This window comes from Paralichthys olivaceus, chromosome 5 (genome assembly GCF_024713975.1).
Source record: "Paralichthys olivaceus isolate ysfri-2021 chromosome 5, ASM2471397v2, whole genome shotgun sequence".
Taxonomy (NCBI): domain Eukaryota; kingdom Metazoa; phylum Chordata; class Actinopteri; order Pleuronectiformes; family Paralichthyidae; genus Paralichthys; species Paralichthys olivaceus.
In genome coordinates this window covers 11,632,840-11,655,159 of record NC_091097.1, presented here as the reverse complement: position 1 = coordinate 11,655,159, position 22,320 = coordinate 11,632,840, and the positions used below count along the sequence as shown (strand labels likewise).

Here is a 22,320-nt window from a genome sequence, read left to right as displayed (position 1 = left end):
TAAATTACTCTGGATTATTTCTCATTCAGCGTCTGTCTACTAACCCAAATGGCTCTTACCTTCATGGTACCATGGCAGATACCACGGACATGGCACGCTGACAGTGGTGTTGGGGACTCCATCAGGCCAACAGGCATAATTGTCAAACGTCCTATTGCACACAAAGCCTGGGGATAGAAAAATAGAAAATATGAAACACTGGAGGGATTATCTTGTACAATCGGAGCCCTTGCACACTCTCTGCTGTGTATGACCTGAAGTGGTCTTCAGGCCCTGGTATACAGTCGCATGTCTTTGAAGTGATGGACACTGGTATTCATTACAGTGTCTTTCATCTTGACTGCAGAGTCCTCCATTGCTGACTTTCCGCTTATAGCACACCTTTCATCTTCATAATAAAAGAAGTAAAGAGTGCCTGCTGTTGGTGTATGGGCAGGTGGATGTTCAGATGTATGATGCATTCTGTCCCCTGCACCTGCTAATTTGCCTCAATACTCATTGGTGACAGGAAGGGTCTGTGAGCGCTGCAGAGTGGGGGAGTGGAGTGTTATGTTTTTGTTTCAGGGGGAGGGAAGCTGACAGCACAAAACATGTAAACACCTGATGGGCAGCACTTTACCATAAGCTGAGGGTAAACACAAATATTGGACATAAAACATCTTGTATTCATATTGACCCTTGTGTCAGATTGTCATGTTGTCAGAGCACTATCAATAATACTGCAACCCCCGTTTCTTTGAATTACAAAATACACAACATGAACCCCCCCCCCCCCCCCGTGGTTGTACGCCTCCTCCAACCAGTGCATAGTCTACATACGGTCTACACTTTGATCCACATCATGATTTGTTGTGATCTTGACCTTTGACCCCCCAAATTTAACCAAATTTAATCAGTTAAGTGCCAAATTTGAAAAGATTCTCTAAAGAAGTTTTGAGAGATGACCTCCTGGTAAAATCTGGAGAATTGGCTACAGAGTTTGCCTTTCACACATGCACAACAGAGCGGGAGGATTTCTGCACAGGCGCGTTCACAGCAGCAACAAATCCTGTCACGTATTTTTTCTGCTGTGAGATCACGTGATAAGGTGACGCCGCAGGCCGTCACCACAGAGGCTGTTAAATGTTTTGCTCACCGGTGCTCGGCGGGTCTCGGCTGTTGTTGTGATCACACTCCTCCATGTACAACTTCAAACTCTCCTTCAGCTTATCCAGGGTGGCAGTAGGAGACACCTGAGGAAACACACATACGACGTCGGTTAGAACAGAGGGGCCCATTATTCATGCACTGGATGTTATGCAAGAAAAATGTTGGGAATGTGAGCCCCACTCTGACGACGGAGAGAACACAGGTGCAGTAACTGCATTGGCTCTCATCTGTTTCATTTCACTTCTTATATTCAGTAGCTGTAAACAGCCCATCCTCAAACTAGGGCTGTAATCCATCAAAATGGCACTATTCTACTCTAATGTGTTGTCACAAAGGAGGGGGCTGGTGCTATTGTATGGAAAGACTGATGTGTTGTACACACTAAGACTCATGTCATCAACGGACAGTTTGTTTAGGCTTCGACAGAACGACTCTCTGGATTGTTTCAGAAAGCAGCAGTGTGTTTGTGTGTTTGTGTGTGCTCTCAGGACCCACCTGGACGCTGCAGGAGACGACGAGCGTTGCCAAAAGGAGGAACAGCCGTGACATCCCTTATTCCTGCTGTTGGTGCTGGGAGGGGAAACTGCAGGATGGGGAAGAGTTTTCACCTCATAAGGGGGCTTATCTACGCTCACCACACTGCCTGCATGACACAGAGACACAGAATCCATTAAAGCTCACTGCAAACACACAACTTATTACCTCAGCTGGGCTCGGCAGAACCAGAGGATCAAAACAGGAAAAGGCTGGTTCATATATCTATCGCACTTTAGTTACACCAAGAGCTGAGGGCATGCAGAAGTAAAATAAAGAGAAACTGTTGGTGTGACTCCTCCATTAGAAAAAGATTTAAAAAAGATATCTTGATCAGTTCAATTCACATCCAGGCTATGGCGACAGGTAAAAAGATGTACAGGTCAATGGCTCAGCAAGATGGACGACCTAGAAGCACGTTGTCTAGAGCATCAAGAAGAGCCAAAAACCTCCAGGAAACGCTGTTAGTCCCATCAGTCGGACAGCTGCGGCTCGGCAGGCCTGCACTTACTCAGTGACTCACAGTTGGCTGCTGTCCACCCTCATCTCAAAGCCTGTCAGTATTTTGGTTGAGCGTATGTCAGTGTGTGCCAGAGGTCACTCACCTGCGCATCGATCGGTGCCGCAAAACTCCCCGCGGGAGATTCGCTCGAAGCCGGAGAACAGAACGAAATCTGAAACGTTTCTGCAAAAAACACCTTGACCATGGAAACATTTTTGGCTAAAACGTTTCAAATTCCATTCTGTTCCAGTCTCATGGCGGGGGAGGAGGGACTCGTGCTGGTGTGTTTTGAGGGGTTTCTTTTTGTTAACCGGGGATGTGGTATTTGCTCAGGAGATAAGAGCACAGCGTGTCATGATAGATGTCTGTGATGTGCGTGGTTGTGAAAGTGTCAGTCCAAGTCAAAAACTTTCTCAGCCTGGGTTTTTACTGAACATGTCAACAAGCTCGTAAAGGTTTGGCTGAATAAGGCGCCAGGAGCTTTCGGTCACAATCTAAACGTCGGCTCTGTATATTACAAAACTCTAAGGGGCCGACTTCAGATCATATCTTCAACAAACAGCCATACTGTCTTAATGGCCTGTTCAGTGTAATGACCAGGATGCAGTTACCATTAGCTACAGTACGTAGTGACTGATTGCCCCTAGAGCTGAGAGATCAGAGATACTCTTGTCAAGTCTGACATTAGACCAGTGCTGGTCCCGCTGAGATCACAGAAATAACTTGTCTGCCTCTGACACCATCAGACGTACAGAAGTCCCAACTCTTTATAGCAAAATGACAGCCTTAAAACAAACAAGACACCCCACAGCATCCGTTACGGCTCAATATGAAGTTTAACGTGTGCCGGCCACATCTTCATATGAAACTGACGTATGCTTTACGCTAGCGGCATGGGAAAAAAAAACAATATCGGAATTTTAATTTCCTCTATTTCAAAGAAGACTATTAGATTAGTTCTTACCAAGGAAAGTGATCAGGCATCGTTCTGAGTGTGAATCATGTTCAAGCATGTGTCCGAGCTGAGAACAGAGGCTGACACACATGTGGCTGAGCACATGGTCATGCTTACGGCATGAGTGTTTTCCAGGGTTTTTTCCTCTTCTCTCTCTCTCTCTCTCTCACACACACACACACACACACCAGCCGGTCTACCTGTGACACTTTCTGCAACTTAGCACCAAGTGGGAGCAATGATTAACCAGATTCAGAGTAGAGAGTCCTTGGGGGGGGTGCAGCGAGAGAGAAACAGGGAGAGAGGGAATGCCGAAGTGAGAGACAGAAATACAGAGAAGAAAAAGAACAACAGTTTCTCAACCCACCCTGGCCCCTGACCCCAATTATATGTTCCAACAATAGGAACCCCAGCCAGTACATATTTGTGAACTTCACATGTAAGTTTGAGAGAAGCAGATCTTGCAAGATGTTTTGTGTGCTCTGTGTTCAGATGATGGATGACATTCATCATTCATCATTTAAAAATAAAAATCACAATAAAAGCCTTATCTTGTTTCATCCTTTGCTCCAAATTGTTCCTTCCCCTTCCCCTCCATCAAATCTCATATTCCAGTTGCGGCAGTTTTCCGCTCTGATGCAGCTGCATAATTTTAGCTGAAACATCACAACATGCCCCGCAGCCGAGCACAAAATGAGGCTTTCCCTAGAATGAACATGCATTCCTCAAAAACAACACAAAGTTACCACAACGGGGGTTTATTAAAAAGACACACCCTGGAGACATACGCTCGCTCAGCTCTCACGCATTATTTGTACGGATTTGTCACTTACGACGTGTGTGTTCAGACGTGTTAGACACAGGATGATGGGAATCACATCGGCCTTTAGGTGGTAGCAGAAGTAGAAGTAATGTGATTGGAGGTGTGAGATATGGCTTGTGTATTCTGCTGTTGGGATATCCAGCCAGACTCCCTAACTGTGGATCCAGACTGATCTAAGTCCTCTGGAACATGTGTCGTTTGACCCCTCCAGTGCTCTGTTCCAGGAAATAACCCTTGAGCTTTTCTCAATGTTGCTGCACATCTGGTCTAAGAGGTGTAAGGTCGGCTGAGAGTCACACCAGCAGAACCAGAGGGAATTATTTGTTTGTCTGAGCTTGTTTCCTAACAAGCTATAGAGAAATATTGCTCTGCCTATGGATGTGAGAAAAATGATCTAACTGATGCGTTGCCTGGTATCTTTTTATTAATAAAAATGTTAAACTACATTAAATAAATTCCATGGTCATGGCTCCATTTGATTGAAAGGACAAAGTCTTTTGTTTGAATAATACATTTTAATTTATTTATATTTGTGTAAAAAAACACACAATGGCAATGACAAATGAATGACGCCAATTCCCTGAATGTGCCCTGTGTTCAAGTGCATGTTGGACGGCTCGATACAATGGCCGCTAACAAATACTGTTGTTTGCTGGAGAGTACTTACCTTTCATTTGATTACACTGTCTCACAAATTAAATTACAAGGGGGGGTATGCGTGCTTGAATGCGGGGCAGTGAGGAGAAACCGGGATTAAAAACAAACCTCTTGGAAAACACAATAACTGTCCAGCTCAGAGAAAAATGCCCCTGAGCAGTTATCTATAACACAGCTTTCCAGATGCAGAGGATCTAGCGAACATTAAGCCAAAATTTTAGAGGCCAAAGTGCATCTCTAAAAGTAACGTCCACTAATCCGGCTTTGGTTCAGAACAGGAACATCAATCGAGTAGATTATCATTAAGGTGAAAATGCAGCACAGCTATTCTCAGCCTGCTTTAACTAAAGCAAAAGCATATGCCTCTGGGCTGTCGATGTTTCTCTGAGCATGACACTGATGTATGACAGCATCACTATCTGTGTGCTGGGGTTGAAGCGGAGTTCAGAGGACACGCCCTGTGACTCTGCAGCTGCAGGGATTACACGACATCACTTAAACGAGGGCACTGCGCGCTGCATGACTAACGCGATCTTCATTCAGACACAACACTAATTTGTAAGTGTGTAAATGCTTCATCAATATTTGACTATGTCCTCTGTGGGACTCTCGAGATGATTTCCTGCTCAACAAACTCTGCAAACACAATCAATCAAAGCATAATCGATTGATTCTGGACTGAGATTCATTTTTCTGCTTCAGTACGTGATATCTCCAGTTCTATGAGTTGTTCTTCTGAAAAAAATATAGAACAACATAGAACAAAGAGAGATTTCCATTACATGACAGAATGTGATTAAGGTCATGACAACACAGCAGTTTAATATCTACATGACTAAACAGGAAATGTGTCCTACCAAAAGCTTCCTGCTGATGTCCTACTTTACCAAAAGTCATGTCAGCTAATCATGATTAAAAGCAGATGTCTGATTTGAGGTTGCAGCATAAATATGTGATCAGAAGCACCTGGGTTCTGTCTGTGGCCGAAAGTACGTCAGATGTAAAGATTCAAAAATACTCAAATCAAAGAGGAAACTTTTTCTCAAATGACTTTCTGGTAAGTGTCCTAAACGTACATGGATTCTATCAGCCTGCTGCATAATTACAACATGATGTGGCTGTGTAGGATGGTAAATAAACTGGATCTTTGCTTTTCTCTTCTTCTGAGAAATGAGGATCTGGGGCCTCCATCCTTCATTTTACTGTGCATGAGTGTGATTTAATGGAAAAGGCCTTTCTCTCAACCAGCTCCTGATAATAAGGCTTCTTCATGTGTAACGGATGGATGTCTGTAATTCTGTAATTTGATTTTGCTAACAAACGACCATTGCCTCTATCCTGTGGTACTGAACATGAAAATCACATGTTTTATGACATTTAAAACAAAAAGCCCCAAACGAAAGGTCTCAAAAAGCCAACTGTCTCTTTCACAACATTATTCTTAGGCGGTGGATGTGAGGGACCCCCCCTTGTTAAAACCTGGTGTACACTCATCACTCGCTCACAACCAATTACCCATCCTCACTAAGGTTGCAGCCTAATTTGGTCAGTGTCAGTGGGATTTAGTTGTTGGGTCTGTTGCATTTGTTAGGGGACACGAGACGCACACGCTCGGATAATGGTTTGCTGCCTTCTGGCGTTTCTCTGCTGTTTGAATAAAAGAGGGGTCAAGTCTGAGGTTGTACTCTGTCGCTTCCACACATCCACATTTTACCCTTCTCTATGGTGCAGTGAATATCATATTTTAGATTTAATTAGGGAACTGCCCTATTTTCTGCAATGCTAAAATATTCCAAACTAGCTGCTTCCACATGCACGCATTACAAAGATGTGTTCAAAAAACTTCAACAGGAAATTGGACTAAAATAAATATGCAAGTCGGAACACTCCGCAATGCTCAAGGAACATTTTCTCAATGCTTCTCACTTGATTATATGTTATATGTTTAAATACGTCTTTTTACAGGGAAATTCATGGCAGCGGAAAAATAATCACAAGTTCTTCAGTTCTACCTTCAACATCCGTAAAAATGCAGGTAATCGGTGAAGTGTTTGATTTTTCATCACCCTCTCCAGTTGTCAAAGATATTTTCTCTGCAGGGAGACAAAAAGGTTTTTACAGCCTCCACTCAAAATACAAGTTATTTTGCTCTGGCCAACATCCCAGTCATACTATTTATATTCTTTGAGATGGACTGGAGAGGGACATGGTTGTGTCTTCTTAATCATATGTGCAGTGCTGCCAAAATTGCACCAAGAAACTTTTGAGCATTTCTTTTACCGAGAGAAAATAGAATATTTTCTGAAATTCATGTGTAATTTTCTACACGACTGGAGTTCCAATCATCAACAAACGTCGAGCAGGAGAGACGATAAAAACAAACGGCATGGTCAAAGTTGTCATATCGACATTTAAGATGGATTGATCGAAAAAATTCATGAAAAGATTCCACCTTAAAAGTTGCCAGCATTTGAGCAAGACAGTAAATTGAATATTTTTCTAACAATCTAATATTAATAAGTGAAGATGAAAAGACAGCAAAATGTCCTTTAATTCATTCACTCATGACGGTTTCTTTCTTTCTTTCAATACAAGCCACAATTGAAGCGTGTGTGTTGGTGTGTTCGGGTACTAACACAAATCTCAGTTTCTAAAAAAACCCATGAGAAGGACGACCGTATATGTGATATATGAAAAATTTGAAGGAGAGCCTCAAAAGCAGTGATGGATTTCAGCAGCTGTGTGATATGTCTGAGCCTGTGAGTTGCTCAAAGTGTTTGTCAGCGACCCTGCTAAAGTGTGGGAGAGCGGTTCAGAGTGCTCCGGTGACCCAGCTGCTGGAGGCTGTGATCCTCTTCTGGGTGTCCATTGTTCATGCGTGTTTTTGGCAAACATTGACATTTCCCGTTCAGAGGGCACATGTGCTGAACGTGGGAGGGAAACAATGAAAGAAAGTGGAGATGCACCTGTATTGTTTTAGAGAGTACATCAGGCTTCTCTGTGTTTTACATGCGTGTGGGAAGTGTTGAGCTGTTTCACGCACTCTTTCATGAGGTGAGTTGGACGTACATACTGTACCTGCTCCCCACAGGGAGTTACCATGTTCACCATCCCACACTTTCTGCTGCATTCATGACTCTTTCTACTTTTTTGAGACATTGAAGTCCAGATATTTTCCCGAAATCATCCAGAGGGGCTGTATGTGAGAACGCAAATGTCCAAGAGAGAGTTCTAGCAAACAACTGATGCAAAAATGAAGAAAAGAAAAAGAAAACAAATATCTCCGGATGAAAAAGTGGAGCCATACACGAAGATGTCAGGAGAGCTTTTGGTGATGAAGACAGACTCAGCTCACCTGAATGCTCCAGATATGTCTGCCCTGTTGTCAACGCATCTGAGCGTAGAATCCGCTGCTGCCTCGTGCATGTGTAAAAGGTAACCCTCAGGAAAAGGGTCAATTCTCCAGACATCCTCCGGAAGTCATGTCTGAAAACGGCTTATCTCAGAATGAAGAAGAGGTGCCATACACGGAGATGAAGATGTCAACTTGGAGACAAGTCTCAAGGTAGACTCTGTTATTGACCTATTTCATCAATACACTGTCTTCTGCAAGTCCAAGGTTCAGAAAGGGAATGTGTCCCTCCCTCCAAATTCAACATCATCCGGCTTCATGTGTTTACTCCAGATGAAGAGGTGACCTTTCAGCTCCTGAGTCACTTTCCTCGCTGGATTATTTATTTTATGCTACAGCCAGGATCGTGCACTTTTATCACACAGTAGTCCAAATGTGCTTTCCACAGAGCACACTGCTTTTTAAGAGAGGATTGTATTAATCATGAGCCGGCCCGGGCCGTTCACACCTCCCTAAAACAGGAGGTTTCCGACTGGGCCAAAACCTTTGGACCACAAAAGAAACTGATATTACAACCCTGATTTTGATATCATGACTGCTGCCCAGCAGGTTCAGCAAAGAGCAGGGACCCCGTCATTCTGTAGATAGCCTCTGTGGTCTCAGCCCAAAACTTTTTTGACTGTTGTGCTTCATTGATATTCACTGACCCAGCTGACTCAGAGATGAAGGGGAAAGAACTAGACAAAATATCAACATCACTTGTGTAACGTCACTTCATCGCTCTGTGCCATACTCACTGTTTCCTTGGTAATCCTTGGAAACTTTCACAGCTGTCATTGTGGTTTGGACTCAACTAAAAAATCCAGACCAAACAAGGCAAGTGTGAAATGTGGACTTTACACTGAAAATGCTCTTCAATAACTTTTAGTGTTGCTACTAATTCACACTAATTAAACGTCTGAACCGCAACATCTGCAACCGTGTCATAAGCAGAACCCAACGTGAGGATCAACATATAACCTGAACCAGTTCAACTCAAACTTCATTGGAGTGATGCTGTACAAATTCATCTGGGCAAAAAATGCAAACCAATAAAGTGTGACAAATGGGAAAAATACTGTATACAGCACCACTAGACCCTAAAGAGCTGCTCTGTCACAGTAATAAATCTCCCTGTGATTCTGCTCCAAGTGAGCAGAGGACAAAGCGAACGCAGCAATTTCACCTGTCGACACTTGCAAGTTTGCATGAAAATTCAAACACACAGTTTCAGCCGTCTGTGCATGAACACGCTCTGTGCTGTGACACTTACTAAAAGCTTTTTCTGTGCCAAATCAGACTGGGAAGTCTTTGCAGTTTGTGTGGTTTCAACAGCGTTTTTTACGTGAAAGAATGTGATTCTATAAAAAGCTAAAAATGACGACTGTGTTCCAGCAAGTGAGTGAGCTGCTTTCATTTCATTGAAGAAAAATATTAGGATTAAGACAAGAAGACAAACGTATTTGTCAAAGTCCACGCTGCCTCTCGCTCTTGAGATTTGACATCAGCTTTTTCTTACGATGCTCTGACAGAGAACAACTTCACTTGGTCCTGATAAGAACTGGAGTTCAGGGACGGAAGCCGCTGTTTGACCAATAAACACTGTTATCAGAGACATGACCACATGATAAAGCTGACTAATTAAATCACATGGGGATGGAAAATCGTTCACACGGACAAACAAATCTTACCAGAAGTCTCAAATCTGCAACTTCAAACAAACACTATCAACACTTTAAGGGGAAATTGATGCAAGATTCTTGCACTAATGCGATCGCCCATGATTAATGTGTGTGTGTCTGTGTGTGTGTGTGTGCAGAGTCTGTGATGGGACTGTGAGAAATACCATACATAGAAATGAGGAAATGAGAAATGTGGCTCCAGAACAAAACAAACAGTAGAGGAAGAGACAGACAGAGAGCGACAGAAGGAGAGCAGATCGACTGATTCTCAATGTGATGATTCACACACCAGAAACGCCCTGTGGGAGTGGTTTGCAACATCATTACATGATGTTTAATATGTGTATTAATATATTTATCTGCAGCAGAGGAGCTCACACAGGCCGCTACTACACTGCACTCATGATGTTTAATGTTTATGAGGTCACTCCAAATAGAGCAGATGAATTATTAACTGGGTACTGGGACTGGGTAATCCCTATACCATGTTTCATCTATCTTGTATCCGCACTGCTCTATTGTGCAGTGGATACTGGCAGGCAATGTTTATGAGCACTAATCCCCGAGCTCCTCTACACCGCTCCGTTACTCCACCGCCGGCCTGGAATTCACCAAACACTTGGTGGTTTGTCACACAGCGTGGCACGGCTGCACAGCTCGCTGGACCCCATACATAGATATGCAGAGTCTCTTAAACCTTATTTAGGCAGGCGTTTTAGCTCGAGGGGAAAGAAAAACAAAAAACACTTACATCCATATTGGAACGTGTGCTTCGGAGAAACACAGACTTGTGAAAATGTAATTAACCCTGAAAAAGTGTGCAGTTGTCATGATGAGATGAGTCATGGGAGTTTATATGTCTTCTGCATTCTTTAGCTTCTTTAAACACACCAGTAGATAAGAGGGACACAATACATAACAGATGATATATGATTTAATTTACCCCATGTATACATTTGAATTATGAATGAATGGCAATATACTGTAGTGAAACATGGCTATAACAATGTTAGAATGTATTAATTTAATACATGTAATACATTTACAATGTCCTCGTTTCTGCCTAAGGTTTTATTGTAAAGTGTTTATGAGACGATTAAACATCTGATACTGAGTGTGACTCAAAAATAAACTGAACTTAAAATGAACATTGTTCATTATCATGACTGTGAGTGTTCACAGTCAGATGCAACTTAATGACACTTTTATGTGACATTTTATGTGTTTGTGTGTTTTTCGATTGGTCCCTATCTCTGCAGCATCGTCTACTTATAATCTAGAATATCAGGTTTTGGTTAAGCACAATTTACGGGATGAGTGCATCGGTGATTCTGATCTTTGTTTGTGCGATTTGTTGATAATAACAACGAGCTGAAATAAAAGGAGACGTATCTTTTAATTTCCAAGAGGGGGATATGATTTACTGCTTTGCTCAGCCAGATTTTATCGACTTTCTTCTTTCTGACCTTCAGGCTACAACGGTGATTCAGGGAGAGATATTACTGTAGTGTGTGTGCGTTTGTGTGTGTGTGTGTGTGTGTGTGTGTGTGTGTGTGCAGCAGTTTCCTAAAATAAATGGTGAGGTTCGTCAGAGTTGACATTAACGTATCGAAAAACGTGAATCTTTCAGCTTTAAAATATATTTATCCTAATGTTGTATAAAATAATGAGTACATTCTAATGATGAATCAATTATCTCCATAATCAGACGTCCACAAGGTCTAACAATATAAGTCATCATGTAAAATCTTTCACACTTCTTCACGCTCATCTTGATCTCTCTCGGCTCCAGCAGCTCGAGCCCCTGCTTTTCTTTAATCGCTCATATTCCTCATCTGCGTTATCTCACTTCATTAACTCCTCTTAGCGTCTGTCTCATCCGTAATCTAAATGAACTTGATTCCTTAGTTACCATACCACTTGGCAGAGGAAGATGTAACAGCAGCTCCATCATCTCAGCTTGGCACAAGTTATGCTCCGCCTCTCTCATCTCTCAGACACATGGATACAAACACAAACGTACACATGCTGCAGGATCATTGGAGACACTTCAAGCCTTCATTATGTAAACTGTGCCTCAAGTGTGCTGTGATGCTGCCAAAATGATTTTACTACTTACTTCGCCATTTGTGTTTTCGCACGTGTGGCCCGAGCCGACTTGTCGAAAGGCTCCGGCTGCTTGAAAGCAAAAGTGTGTTTAATCTTAACACCGGTTGTGAGGCGATGGAAACACTTCCAATCTGCTACGAGCTGCAGAGAAAAGGCAAAGTCGGCCTCAAGTGTCATTTATTCTCCCATGAAGAGCTATACGGGTTCACTTGTTGCAACTGACCCCACTCATGAAAGAATTAACCATGCAAACAATCTGAGTCTCTAAAGCAGATGTTATCTACAGGCATAAATCAGTGCGCTCAGCCTGAGACACGGTAAACAGTCAAACACAGAGCTGGTCCATGAACGTGAGCCGTGTCTTTGTCGAATGCTTTCAGCCATTCAATTAGGCAGGTGAGACCGATGTAGTGAGGGGAAGTTTACAGACTGTAGAATAACATGTGGCATGTAACTTTGCTGAGGAGGCCTGATGTGCACTGTGCAGCATCATCATCTCTTCAGCTTTCAGGAGAAAGTGTGGTGCAAGGTAAAAACAATATTAACCAGTCACGCAATGGCGAGCAGCAGAAAGGGTGAGGTAAGCACAGTGGCGGTTGATGTCGGTGTAATACAGGGTCGAGGAAGAATAAATGAGGAGCCCGCAGTTTGTACTCTTCAAAATGCTGCAGTAAAATACACTTCATCCAATATCTTTATTTAGAACTGGAACTTATAATTAATTATTTTCTCTGATAATGTATCTTCAAAATGTCAGCAAATAAAAGTTCATCATAGAATCCAGGTCTTCAATTGTCTTTTAAAAGACACACACACACACACACACACACACACCGCTGAAAATATTCACATCTATGAAGCTGAAATCTTTTTTTGGAAATATAAAGCAAATTTATAATTTCATTTTGACTTTTACTAAGGTTCCATTAAACAACATCCTGACATTTACCAGCACTTGTTTATGAATTTCAAAGAAACAAAAAAAAAATCAGTCAAGCAAAAAGAGCAAAGTTTCGATGGATCAAACTATTTATTTTTCACAGTTTTATAACAGTACAACACAGTCAGTGTTTACTGTGCAGTGCACAGGTGCGTTCTGTAATACAGCTGCAGTTATGTCAGCCTGCAGCAACACGCCTGTTGGAAACCTTCAGTTGACTGTGTAATGCAGGTAATGTAATCAGCAAACACAGACTAATTAGGCAGTAAAACAGAAGAGCACACAAATATATGAATGCACACAGACAAGCGCACATGCTCTTTCATTTCTATCCTTGTGAGGACCAGCCACTGACTCCATTCACTCCCAAACAAATATGAACCAAAGCATCTAAACCAGCTCGTCCCTGCAGACGTCTTCTTGAACCACTGACAACCAAAAATAACCAAAAACCTTTTAGCTCAAGTCAGAAAGTCTAAAATTGTCTCGGACAGAGACAGAAGGATCCACACAGAGAGACACTGCGCAGAGACAACCCACTACAGTTGACGTTAATCATTCTCTGAGTTCTTGTTCCTGTTCATTTTGAAATTCTTACATCATTATAACGTTCAGCTAACTCACACTGCAGCCAGGAAGCTGGACGGTGGATTCTTTAAACATTATTACCAGGGTGACACATGATCCAAGTTTACATCGCAGCCCGCTCCATTTCTGACCTGATGATCTATTCACACTCAGTCCTGTACTTGCTGCATGTTGCGTGGTTGAAAAAAACCAAACCCTGCCGACTTCGAAGCTTTACGACCCATCACCTGTCGTAAACCGTCAAGGATGATCCAAACCTTTCATTCTGCTACATGTAAACTGATGAGTGTGTGAACTTAAAATTTTGAATACACATAACATGACCTATGATCTTGAGGCAGAAAACAAATTTAAACACTTAAAGGCTCTGACACACACACTGCAGCATCACTAATGAATGTATCTACTCTAAAGCTCCTCTAATGAAATGCTAAACCTTGCAGTGATTTAACTTAAAGAGACTGAAAAGGGGCATAGAAAGAGAAGAGGGTTTTAAAGGAGGGTGGAATGTTTCTTTTCCACTTGTTCCCTGAGGAGCCACAGTCTGAGAATGGATGGATGTAGTATGAGGCCGTCTTGGGGCTTTTGAAAGAAAGGACCCTCAGCAGAGGCCCGTGGAGCATGAATAATACTCCATAGCAGCAGTGTGTTAGCGTGTGATGAATATTTGATGTGTTTAGTTTATGACAACGTGGCTCGGCAAAAGGAGAGGAGCATGGTTAATGGCAGCTCTTTAAAGGGGAGGAGGAGATGAGGTCTGACAGGAGAGAGCTGCGCAGCCAAGGTGACAGCATGAATCACTGCACTCAGAGACGAAGTGGACTACAGGCAGGTGAGGAGGGGTCGTGAAAGCAAAATAAACCCCCCGACAGAACTCTTAACACAGCATATAATGAAATGCCAGCAGATGATTCAACTTAGAGAACATCTTTTATATCAGTCCTCACCTGGAGGGATCAGTAACCTGTAACAGCCAAGAACATTATGTTTTCATCAGCGTTTGTTTGTAGATAAATAGGCGGATCCAGAATTTTTTTTTCTTCACTTCATTTATAGCATATCTCACAGACTTTATTCATACTGTCGGTACGGCAGTGACAAGTACATAGACTAAAGAGTGAATTAAACATGTGCTGCCATCTCGTAGTTTGTTTGTTACCTTCACCACGGAAGTTATAGTTTTGTCTCTGTTCATGTGTTTGTCTTTCTGTTATTTAGCAAGATTACTCAAATAATCAGGCATGTTTAGAAGAATGGTATTAACGTATGTGTGCAAATGATCTAAATAAGATCCAGTGGATTTAAATGTGGTTTCATAAGGGGACATTCTAGTTCTCAAATGTTATTGTTAAGCCAAATGACTTCATTAATTTTTTTTATCTAGCGCCACCACAGTACCTGCACAATTAATACCAACAAATGTTTACAAAAGTAAAGACTGTACCTGCTTAACATTAGCATCTTAGCATTTTTGCGTTGAAACTTCTACGTCGAGGCTCACAAAGCAGGTAGGATGGCTATAGTGTGATTTCTAATGGGGGTTTTCCAAGGAAACTTAAATATTAAGAGCACAATGAGACTCAATCATACTGTTGTTCCTTATTCTGCGCTCAAAACTGTACTAATGAGGAAGGGTGACAGCTAGTTGAGTAAGAATAAATGATTTTGTCCTGTGTAAATTATTCCATGCTAGCATTTGTTATTTCAGGTCTAAAGAAATTTTCAATGTTTGTGCTGACGGTTGGTTTAAGTTACTAAAACTAAATTTTGTTGGTCTGTTCTTGTGACAGCCCACAGCAGGGACTGTTTGTGAGTATGTGTTCCACGGGGATGGAGGTCAATGTCTCCTGCTGTGTACACAGCACGTCCAGCCCATCCCCATCAAAAACACACTGACATCAGCAGTCGCTTCGGTGACGCAAGAGGGCATGTTGTTTTTCAACTCCCACTAACAATCGCTACCTCTGAAAAGTCAAGAGAAAGGCACCATTCATCGGAAAAAAGGTGACCCAGGCCCTGAAACGCTCCTCTGGAAGATATTAGTCGGACAGTGTCTGCAATTCAACAAGTGCAGGCGTCGTTCAGAAAAGTTTACCTGTCACAGCGCCAACAGTGAGCAGCTCTGCAGCAGCAGTGTTGAAGGCTGCACTCACTGGAGGTGGATGTTTTGAGGCAAATGTTACTCGTTTAATTGTCCACTCGTGTTGTCTGCAGCTCAGGAAACTTGCAGAGATCAGCATGTTTTTAATCCAGAAGAAACTTGGAGATTGTCTTCCGTGCTTACATTTCGTCTCGTGTGGATTACTGCAACTCTCTCTTCACCTGCCTCAGCCAACAAAGTCTGCATAAATTACAACTCGTCCAAACAGCGGCAGCCGGACTCTGCACTAAATCTGCTAACAGAGAGCGTATTACTCCAACTTTTGCATTTCTTCATTGGCTTTCAATGAATTTTAGAATTGATTTTATTGATGACCCTCTTGAAGATACATTTTTATAGGTGTGCTTTCTCCTAGTTCTGAACTTACTGACTATTTTAATCATTTTAAAATGTTTGATTTGATCTTGTTTTAACTCTTACCTCATTCTTGTTTGTTTGCTGTATGCTGTGTGATCCTCAAATTGCTTTTGAATGTTTTCTATTGTTTGCCTTCAATTTTTCTTTTTTAAAGGTGCTATATGAATGAATAATAATTATTTGAGTTTTTTCCACATAATCACATCCAACTCCAGAGATGAAGAAATTGGATCGGAAGAATTACAAAAAAGAAGTTTCATTAACAGTATCATGTGAATATTATTCTTTATTTTATATGTAGTATTTAGGAATACTCTCCTACTTTATATGCTGCAGTGGCTCATTACGCCTCAGCACTTACTTTACAGAAAGGGAAAATGTATCTGTATCAAACTTCACTTATAGTACTCCCTCCGCGGTTTCTATCTATTTTTTGCAGAAGAATTCTGGGCACGTATTCTGGTGGAGGTCAACTGGCAAAGTCTAAAATTCTGTTGGATGCAAAAAACATAAAATGATTAAAAAAAAATATGTCACATTCAATTTCATGAGCAACGTTTCAGAGGGAGAGATGTTTGGTTTCACAGATTTTTTGGGGTGTTGAGGATGTGAGCTCTTATGTTTTATTTCCAAGAATTTATCATGTTTTTTCAGTTAATTTGTCAATAATACAGAAATCTGCTATTTTGTAAATACCATCTGGAGAACAAACTATCTGTTTACTGTTTTTTTCTCCCCGTTTTTCTTATCACGTTCTACAACCAGAGCTTTTCTCTGAGCTGCGCTCCTAACACGAAGACCTTGTTTACAATACACTACAGTGATTTGATTTTTTCCACATTCTTTCATTTGGAAACACAATAACATAAAGTCGCCTGGGGACATAAAATCTGTATGTGGTTAAATGAATCAGTGGCTAATGGCTATTTTTCTGTGAAAATTACAATATCATGAAAACAAGGCGCTTCATTTAGCATTTCAGAGGCATTTTGAGCTTTTTAAGTTATGTTGTACACGTCATTATCATCTGGGGTTTCTATCCTCATCTATAGCTTTATATGATTATTCTGTTATATACTTGATGGAGGATTTCAGACATAAAGTTGCAGGACACAACTTTCTGTCCTCAAGACTCCGAAATGAGCGATGGGCCAGAATTCACAGATCATTTATTTGCGGCTGGAGAAAAGATTTCGAATTGACAGTGTGCGACCCAAAGGCCATGGAAAAGGCAAGGCTGAGAGAGTTTCCAGTTGAGCAGTCGCTGAGATAAACCAACTGTTGTTTGTGCTCTGTACTGTGATAATAGGCTGTGTTGGGGAGCAAAAGAAGCAACACTTGACCCTCGACCCACCCACATTACGGGGGAGGAGGGGGAGTATTTATAGTGCCTCGCCGATGTGGCTCTGAACAAACATAAAATGGCTCAATACTGTTACCTCCTCCAGGGTTTACAACGCAGTTCAGAGAAAAGCAAAACCTTGTTGTGTTCTTTTATCCTTTAAAAAGCTTTGAAGCACCTCTGCTGGTATCGATTCTCCCGCGATAAATCTTTTTTGCTCCGGTCTGCACCTTGCGTGGAAATGTCTCTGTGCACATTGAAAAGGAATTTACTTCCCGAAGGACTGACACACACACACACACACACTGAATGAGATGTGAGCCGTGCATGAGCCCCGTCGACACCTTTCACAAAGCTTTGATCCGCAATTTGACCGGTAGAGACCCCTCGATCGGGCACGTGCCGCGGCCCCGTTTGGCCATCGCTGCGGCGTGTAGGCTGATCATTATAGAGTAATCATATAAGCCACACTGAGCCGGATCGTGTGATTCATCTTGGAGCACAAGACAGCGCAAGTGATGTGTTTCCATTACCACAACCCACTGACTTCTCTCAGGCCAGCATGAGTTATCAGAGACTTCGCATTTCATTCCAGTCAGGACCTCCTGATTACAGCTGCATATCTCAGTCGATCAACACAAACTGTGAGTGGGAAGTATGAACATATGGGAGCGAGCCCTCCGACTGGTTAATATCAGGTTAATATCTGAGGCTTCATTTTTTTCATTTAAAACTTAATCTGTAACTTTGAAAAATCTGCACAAAAAAAAAACTGCAAAACAATAGTGATATACCTCTTTTAGACCAAAAATACTTCCGGTTATACTACTGGTAAATCTGCTCAAATAAGGCCTTTCCCATTGCCAGTAGATGAGTTAGCCTCTCTAATTTGTTACACCAACGCACCAACAACTGAGGTACTCTCCCTCTTGCCAAATCAGTGTGTTCACCCAGGTGTCAATTTTCCATCACTGCCGATTGGAGCTGATAAAAACCTGCGTCTACTGCAGAGTCATTTAACCTAGGAGTGAATACTGATCGTGTCCATTGCCATTGCAGACAAAAGCCAGATGTCCCTGGGTTTTTTTGACTGGTGGAAAGGGACATAGTGAAGAGAGTCAGGAAACAGGGAGAGAAATGAAATTGCAGCTGACATGGTTTGAGGTCAATGTCTCGTTTGATACCAATGGACTTTTTTACGGCAAATTCAGCCACATTATTACCAAAGCCAATTTCCCATTTCTTTGTCAGTCAGCAGAATAACTCAAAAAGTACAGAACCAATGACCATGAAATCTCGCATTGGGGTGCAGCGTGACCCAAGGGCCCATTTTTCTTTTGGAGTGGATCCGGATAAAAAGGCGGATCCAAGAATTGTTTTTCACTTTTTCTAAAATGGAGAGATAGGTATGCACTCTCCGAACGCCACTCCCAATGTGGAGGGGAACTTATTATTAAAGTTAAAAATAACCTTCTGCAGAATCACATTCTCTGTAACAGCTCTTCTGTAACAAGCACTCAGGATGTGTCATTATCAATGACTCCAGCATGAACAGCGAGCAGGTATCCATTTGAAATAATGGAAAAACTAATCTCTCTACTTCCCTGAGCATCATTGTCTCCAACAATCAGATGTTCTCCTCTGAACCTCATTCACACACTTGGACACTCTTATCCTCAAATTATTACTTGCAGCACTTTGTTGAAATAACTGAGCGAAGACAGGACGGATATAATCGAAGCATTTCAGTGTGTGGATTATAACCAAAGAGAATGTAGTGAGCCGTCGTGTTGTGAGGGTGAAATAGCAGAGCTCTTAGCCAGTGAAGAATGAAATGATGTGTTGGTTCTCTGCAGAGAAATGCATCTCTGGTTTTGCTTTATTTACTACATTGTAATCGGTTTTGGAAAATAGGTTCAGTGTGTGTGTGTGAAAGTGGAAAAAGGGAATGACGCAACATTTTCTGCCTGTGGCAAGACACACAATTACAAGAACACAAATATACATAAATTGAATTCACAAAAACATGTTTCAGCTTCTTTTGTTGACAGCAGCTAAAGGGCTGATCCCGTTTGACCCACGCTGCAGAAACAATTCAGCCTGTCCACATCGAGCAAACTTCTCCGGCAGGTCGCATTGATTAATTGGACCGTTTTTCCGCGCTGCAGAGAAGGCAACATCAAAACATTGTCTGGATTTGTTCACAGGGACAGGAAGGTAAGATGTTGGCAGCCGCCCAAACTTCAGTAAGTGATGGAATGTGCTGCACTTCATATCTGATTCTGGTTGTGGTATCGAGCGGCGGGCGCAGCGGAAAAGGCAACAGATGCTACTCAGAGACCCCGAGAGCCTCATCAGGATGCCGCTCAGAAGAGCAGAGGAGGGGAGAAATTGTTTCCAGTAAACACGTTAAGCATGAACAAGAAACACGAGCGCCATCTGCTCTGCGCCGCGGCCTACATGAGGAACACCGGCCACCGAACGAAATTCAGACAAAACAAAAACTAAATGAAAAGCGGCGATGTGTGACGATCAGCCCTCAAAAAAGTGGTGCCGCTTTTTCACCGGCCATTTTTTCTGTTGCTATAGCAAGTGTGTCTATTTAAGGCTCTTAAAGAAAAAACAACACACAATGACTGATTCAATTTTCCTCCCGAGGTAAAGAGCTCGTTCCGAGGAGGTTCAAGATGTCATTAAAGGAAGTGACAGTTGCTTTCTACTGGCACACTGTTGGCTGCACTTGGGAAGATTTAATAAACTCTCAACTTATCGGTTTAAGTCGGAGAACAAAATCACCCATCACACCGTGGCTCAAAGCAACATGGGAGTCGATGTCTATTCAATAAGCCGTAGATGTTTCCTGCCGCCAACAGGAAGGCATTGGGTCGGATCCTTCCCATTCAATGGTTTATATAAACAGAGAGTTTTTGTATACACAGTATGTCGGTGTGTATAAGGACAGAAAGAAAGAGAGTATAGTGATCCTAGAGTGTTGTGGACAGCAGAAGAAAGATGAAATTAAATTCTTCTTCTTTGTGTGAAACAAGGGTAAAGATGAACTGCTCTCAGCGGGACACATATAACTCCTCCAAGCCAGAACAATGAAGATTGTCAATTTCTTATAATAGAATTTTTAAAGAAAAAGGAAATGGTCTGATTTATTTGTCACTGGAGCAGATTCCTTCACCAGTGCTGATTGGCCACTTTACCTGTTCGTAGATATTAGCACTTTACACATGTTTGATTGTATTTATCAAGACATCCACAAACTAGAAAAATGCCCTGAGTGTTGAAGAAAGTGGAAAAAAAGGTTTTTATTTGAAGCATATTGGTTTTGCATAAAATGACGGCCCTGGGTGGAACATCACATTTGTTTAATTGCCCAGATGACAAGCAAAGATCCTTGGCTGCTGTCGATCTGATTTTCTCAAGGGAGCGATGCCTCCTACTGCTCCTCTTCACACAAACTGACCTGAGATAGGACACACTGTGAGACTCGCTAGTGGATACCTGCATCATTTCTGAGCAGATTACTTTTCTTATGCTAGTCTTAAAAAAATATTTAACCACTGGAGATTGTGTTTCTGGAGTGTGTACGTCTGTTAGTGTTTGGAATCGGTGCTATGAGTTGAATGGCACACAGGTCTAAGTGGAGCCCTGCGGCAGTTTCCAGACAGACTCTTATCGCCCGCTCTGTTACAATCCAGAGTGACAGCTCTTTGTAGTTGAAGCTATTCTTAGCCTCCCTGGATCCATTGTGGGGGTTCACTTGAACCGGAGCCTGCGGAGCTGCACAGGACATTCGTGGTCACTCGATGGCTGCTGACACCTACGCTTCTTCTCACACCTGTCGTCCGCACACAGCCACAGGCCATCACCCAGCTGAGGATCTCCCTATCATCCGTCTCTCTTTAGTTCTCTTTATTTTGTTTGCATGCTCACTCTGCCTGCAGTCGCCCTGCACTTTAGGTAGATTCTATCTAGATGTTTCTATTCTCAGGTTGATTCTCGGCACTAAAACCACAGAAAAGATAAAGGGAGCGCAGCAACGAATTTGCAAAACTTCTATTTCTCTCTTCTCGCTCTCATCTCTTCAGATGGCTCACAGTCGGGAAACCACAAGATACAGATATATGTGAGGATGTCCTCCTTCTTTCTAAATGTGTAAGAGTTTCTTTTGCTGGCCTCTCTTTAACCTCAGTCCTGCAGCATGTCGGTTGTGATATGCATCATCCAAACGAAGTGTCCGACTCAGCAACAACAAATTATGAGCTGCAACATGCGTGCTGGAAAGGAGGCATTCTGCTGAAGATTATACAATCACATGGTTGACAGTCTTATACCATTGTAATGTGCTTGTAGCTTTTTTTGCGGATTTTTTTCCCCATGTGCAAATGTTCAATCAAAACAAATTCCTACCCGACTCTATGACCCCATTCGATCTGGACCCGATAACAAGTGGACAGCTCTGGGTACGACTGCATCTCCACATGCATCTCCAACAAACACTTGTGATCAGGTCACACTTGGCGGTGCTGTATCTAAATAAACACATGCATCATTTCTGTTTGCAAAGATCTAATTATGTTGTTTTAGCCAATCTGGCTCTACAGATGGGTCTTGTGTGTGTGTGTGTGTGTGTGTGTGTGTGTGTATCTGTGTGAGTGTGTGTGTGTGTGTGTGTGTGTGTGCGTGTGTGTGCATGTGTGTGCGTGTGTGTGCGTGTGAGAGAGAGATAGAGCAGGAGAGGGACCATCTTTGAATGTGATCTGAGTGATCGGATCACAAATGCATGCTCAATGCATCTTGGGCTTGTTCACACCTGCGCTCAGAGCTGACCACTTGTGATGAGATCACTCAGCTGAGATATCAGGTCTGAACAGCGTCTGTCTTGCAGCAGCACCATCGCTGCATTCTTGGCTTCGAGCCGCACAAGACGACTGGGATTGGTTTGAAGAAATAAAAACAAGCCACAAAAGTGTTTTCTTCCCCTTATGGGTGCAGCCACATCATTCCCCAGTGCTGACACAGCTGAGATAGATCTGTCTGTGCGAGACTACACACAAATGCATTTTCAAGCATTAAACACTTGACAGTGTGTCGTGAAGCACTTTGGTGTCAGATACGTCA

The 22,320-nt window shown here is 42.3% G+C and overlaps 1 protein-coding gene across 1 annotated transcript in view; it reads right to left on the bottom strand.

Annotated features, from left to right (window-relative positions):
* Positions 1-22,320, bottom strand: part of gcgra (glucagon receptor a) — a 35,129-nt gene that overhangs the window by 9,372 nt on the left and 3,437 nt on the right. The window contains exons 2-4 of the mRNA XM_020094170.2: positions 1,645-1,792; positions 1,136-1,232; positions 60-167 (exon numbers count right to left, since the gene is read on the bottom strand). Coding sequence (XP_019949729.1) covers positions 60-167; positions 1,136-1,232; positions 1,645-1,698 — 259 coding nt within the window. The 5' untranslated portion in view covers positions 1,699-1,792. The remainder of the gene's footprint in view (positions 1-59; positions 168-1,135; positions 1,233-1,644; positions 1,793-22,320) is intronic.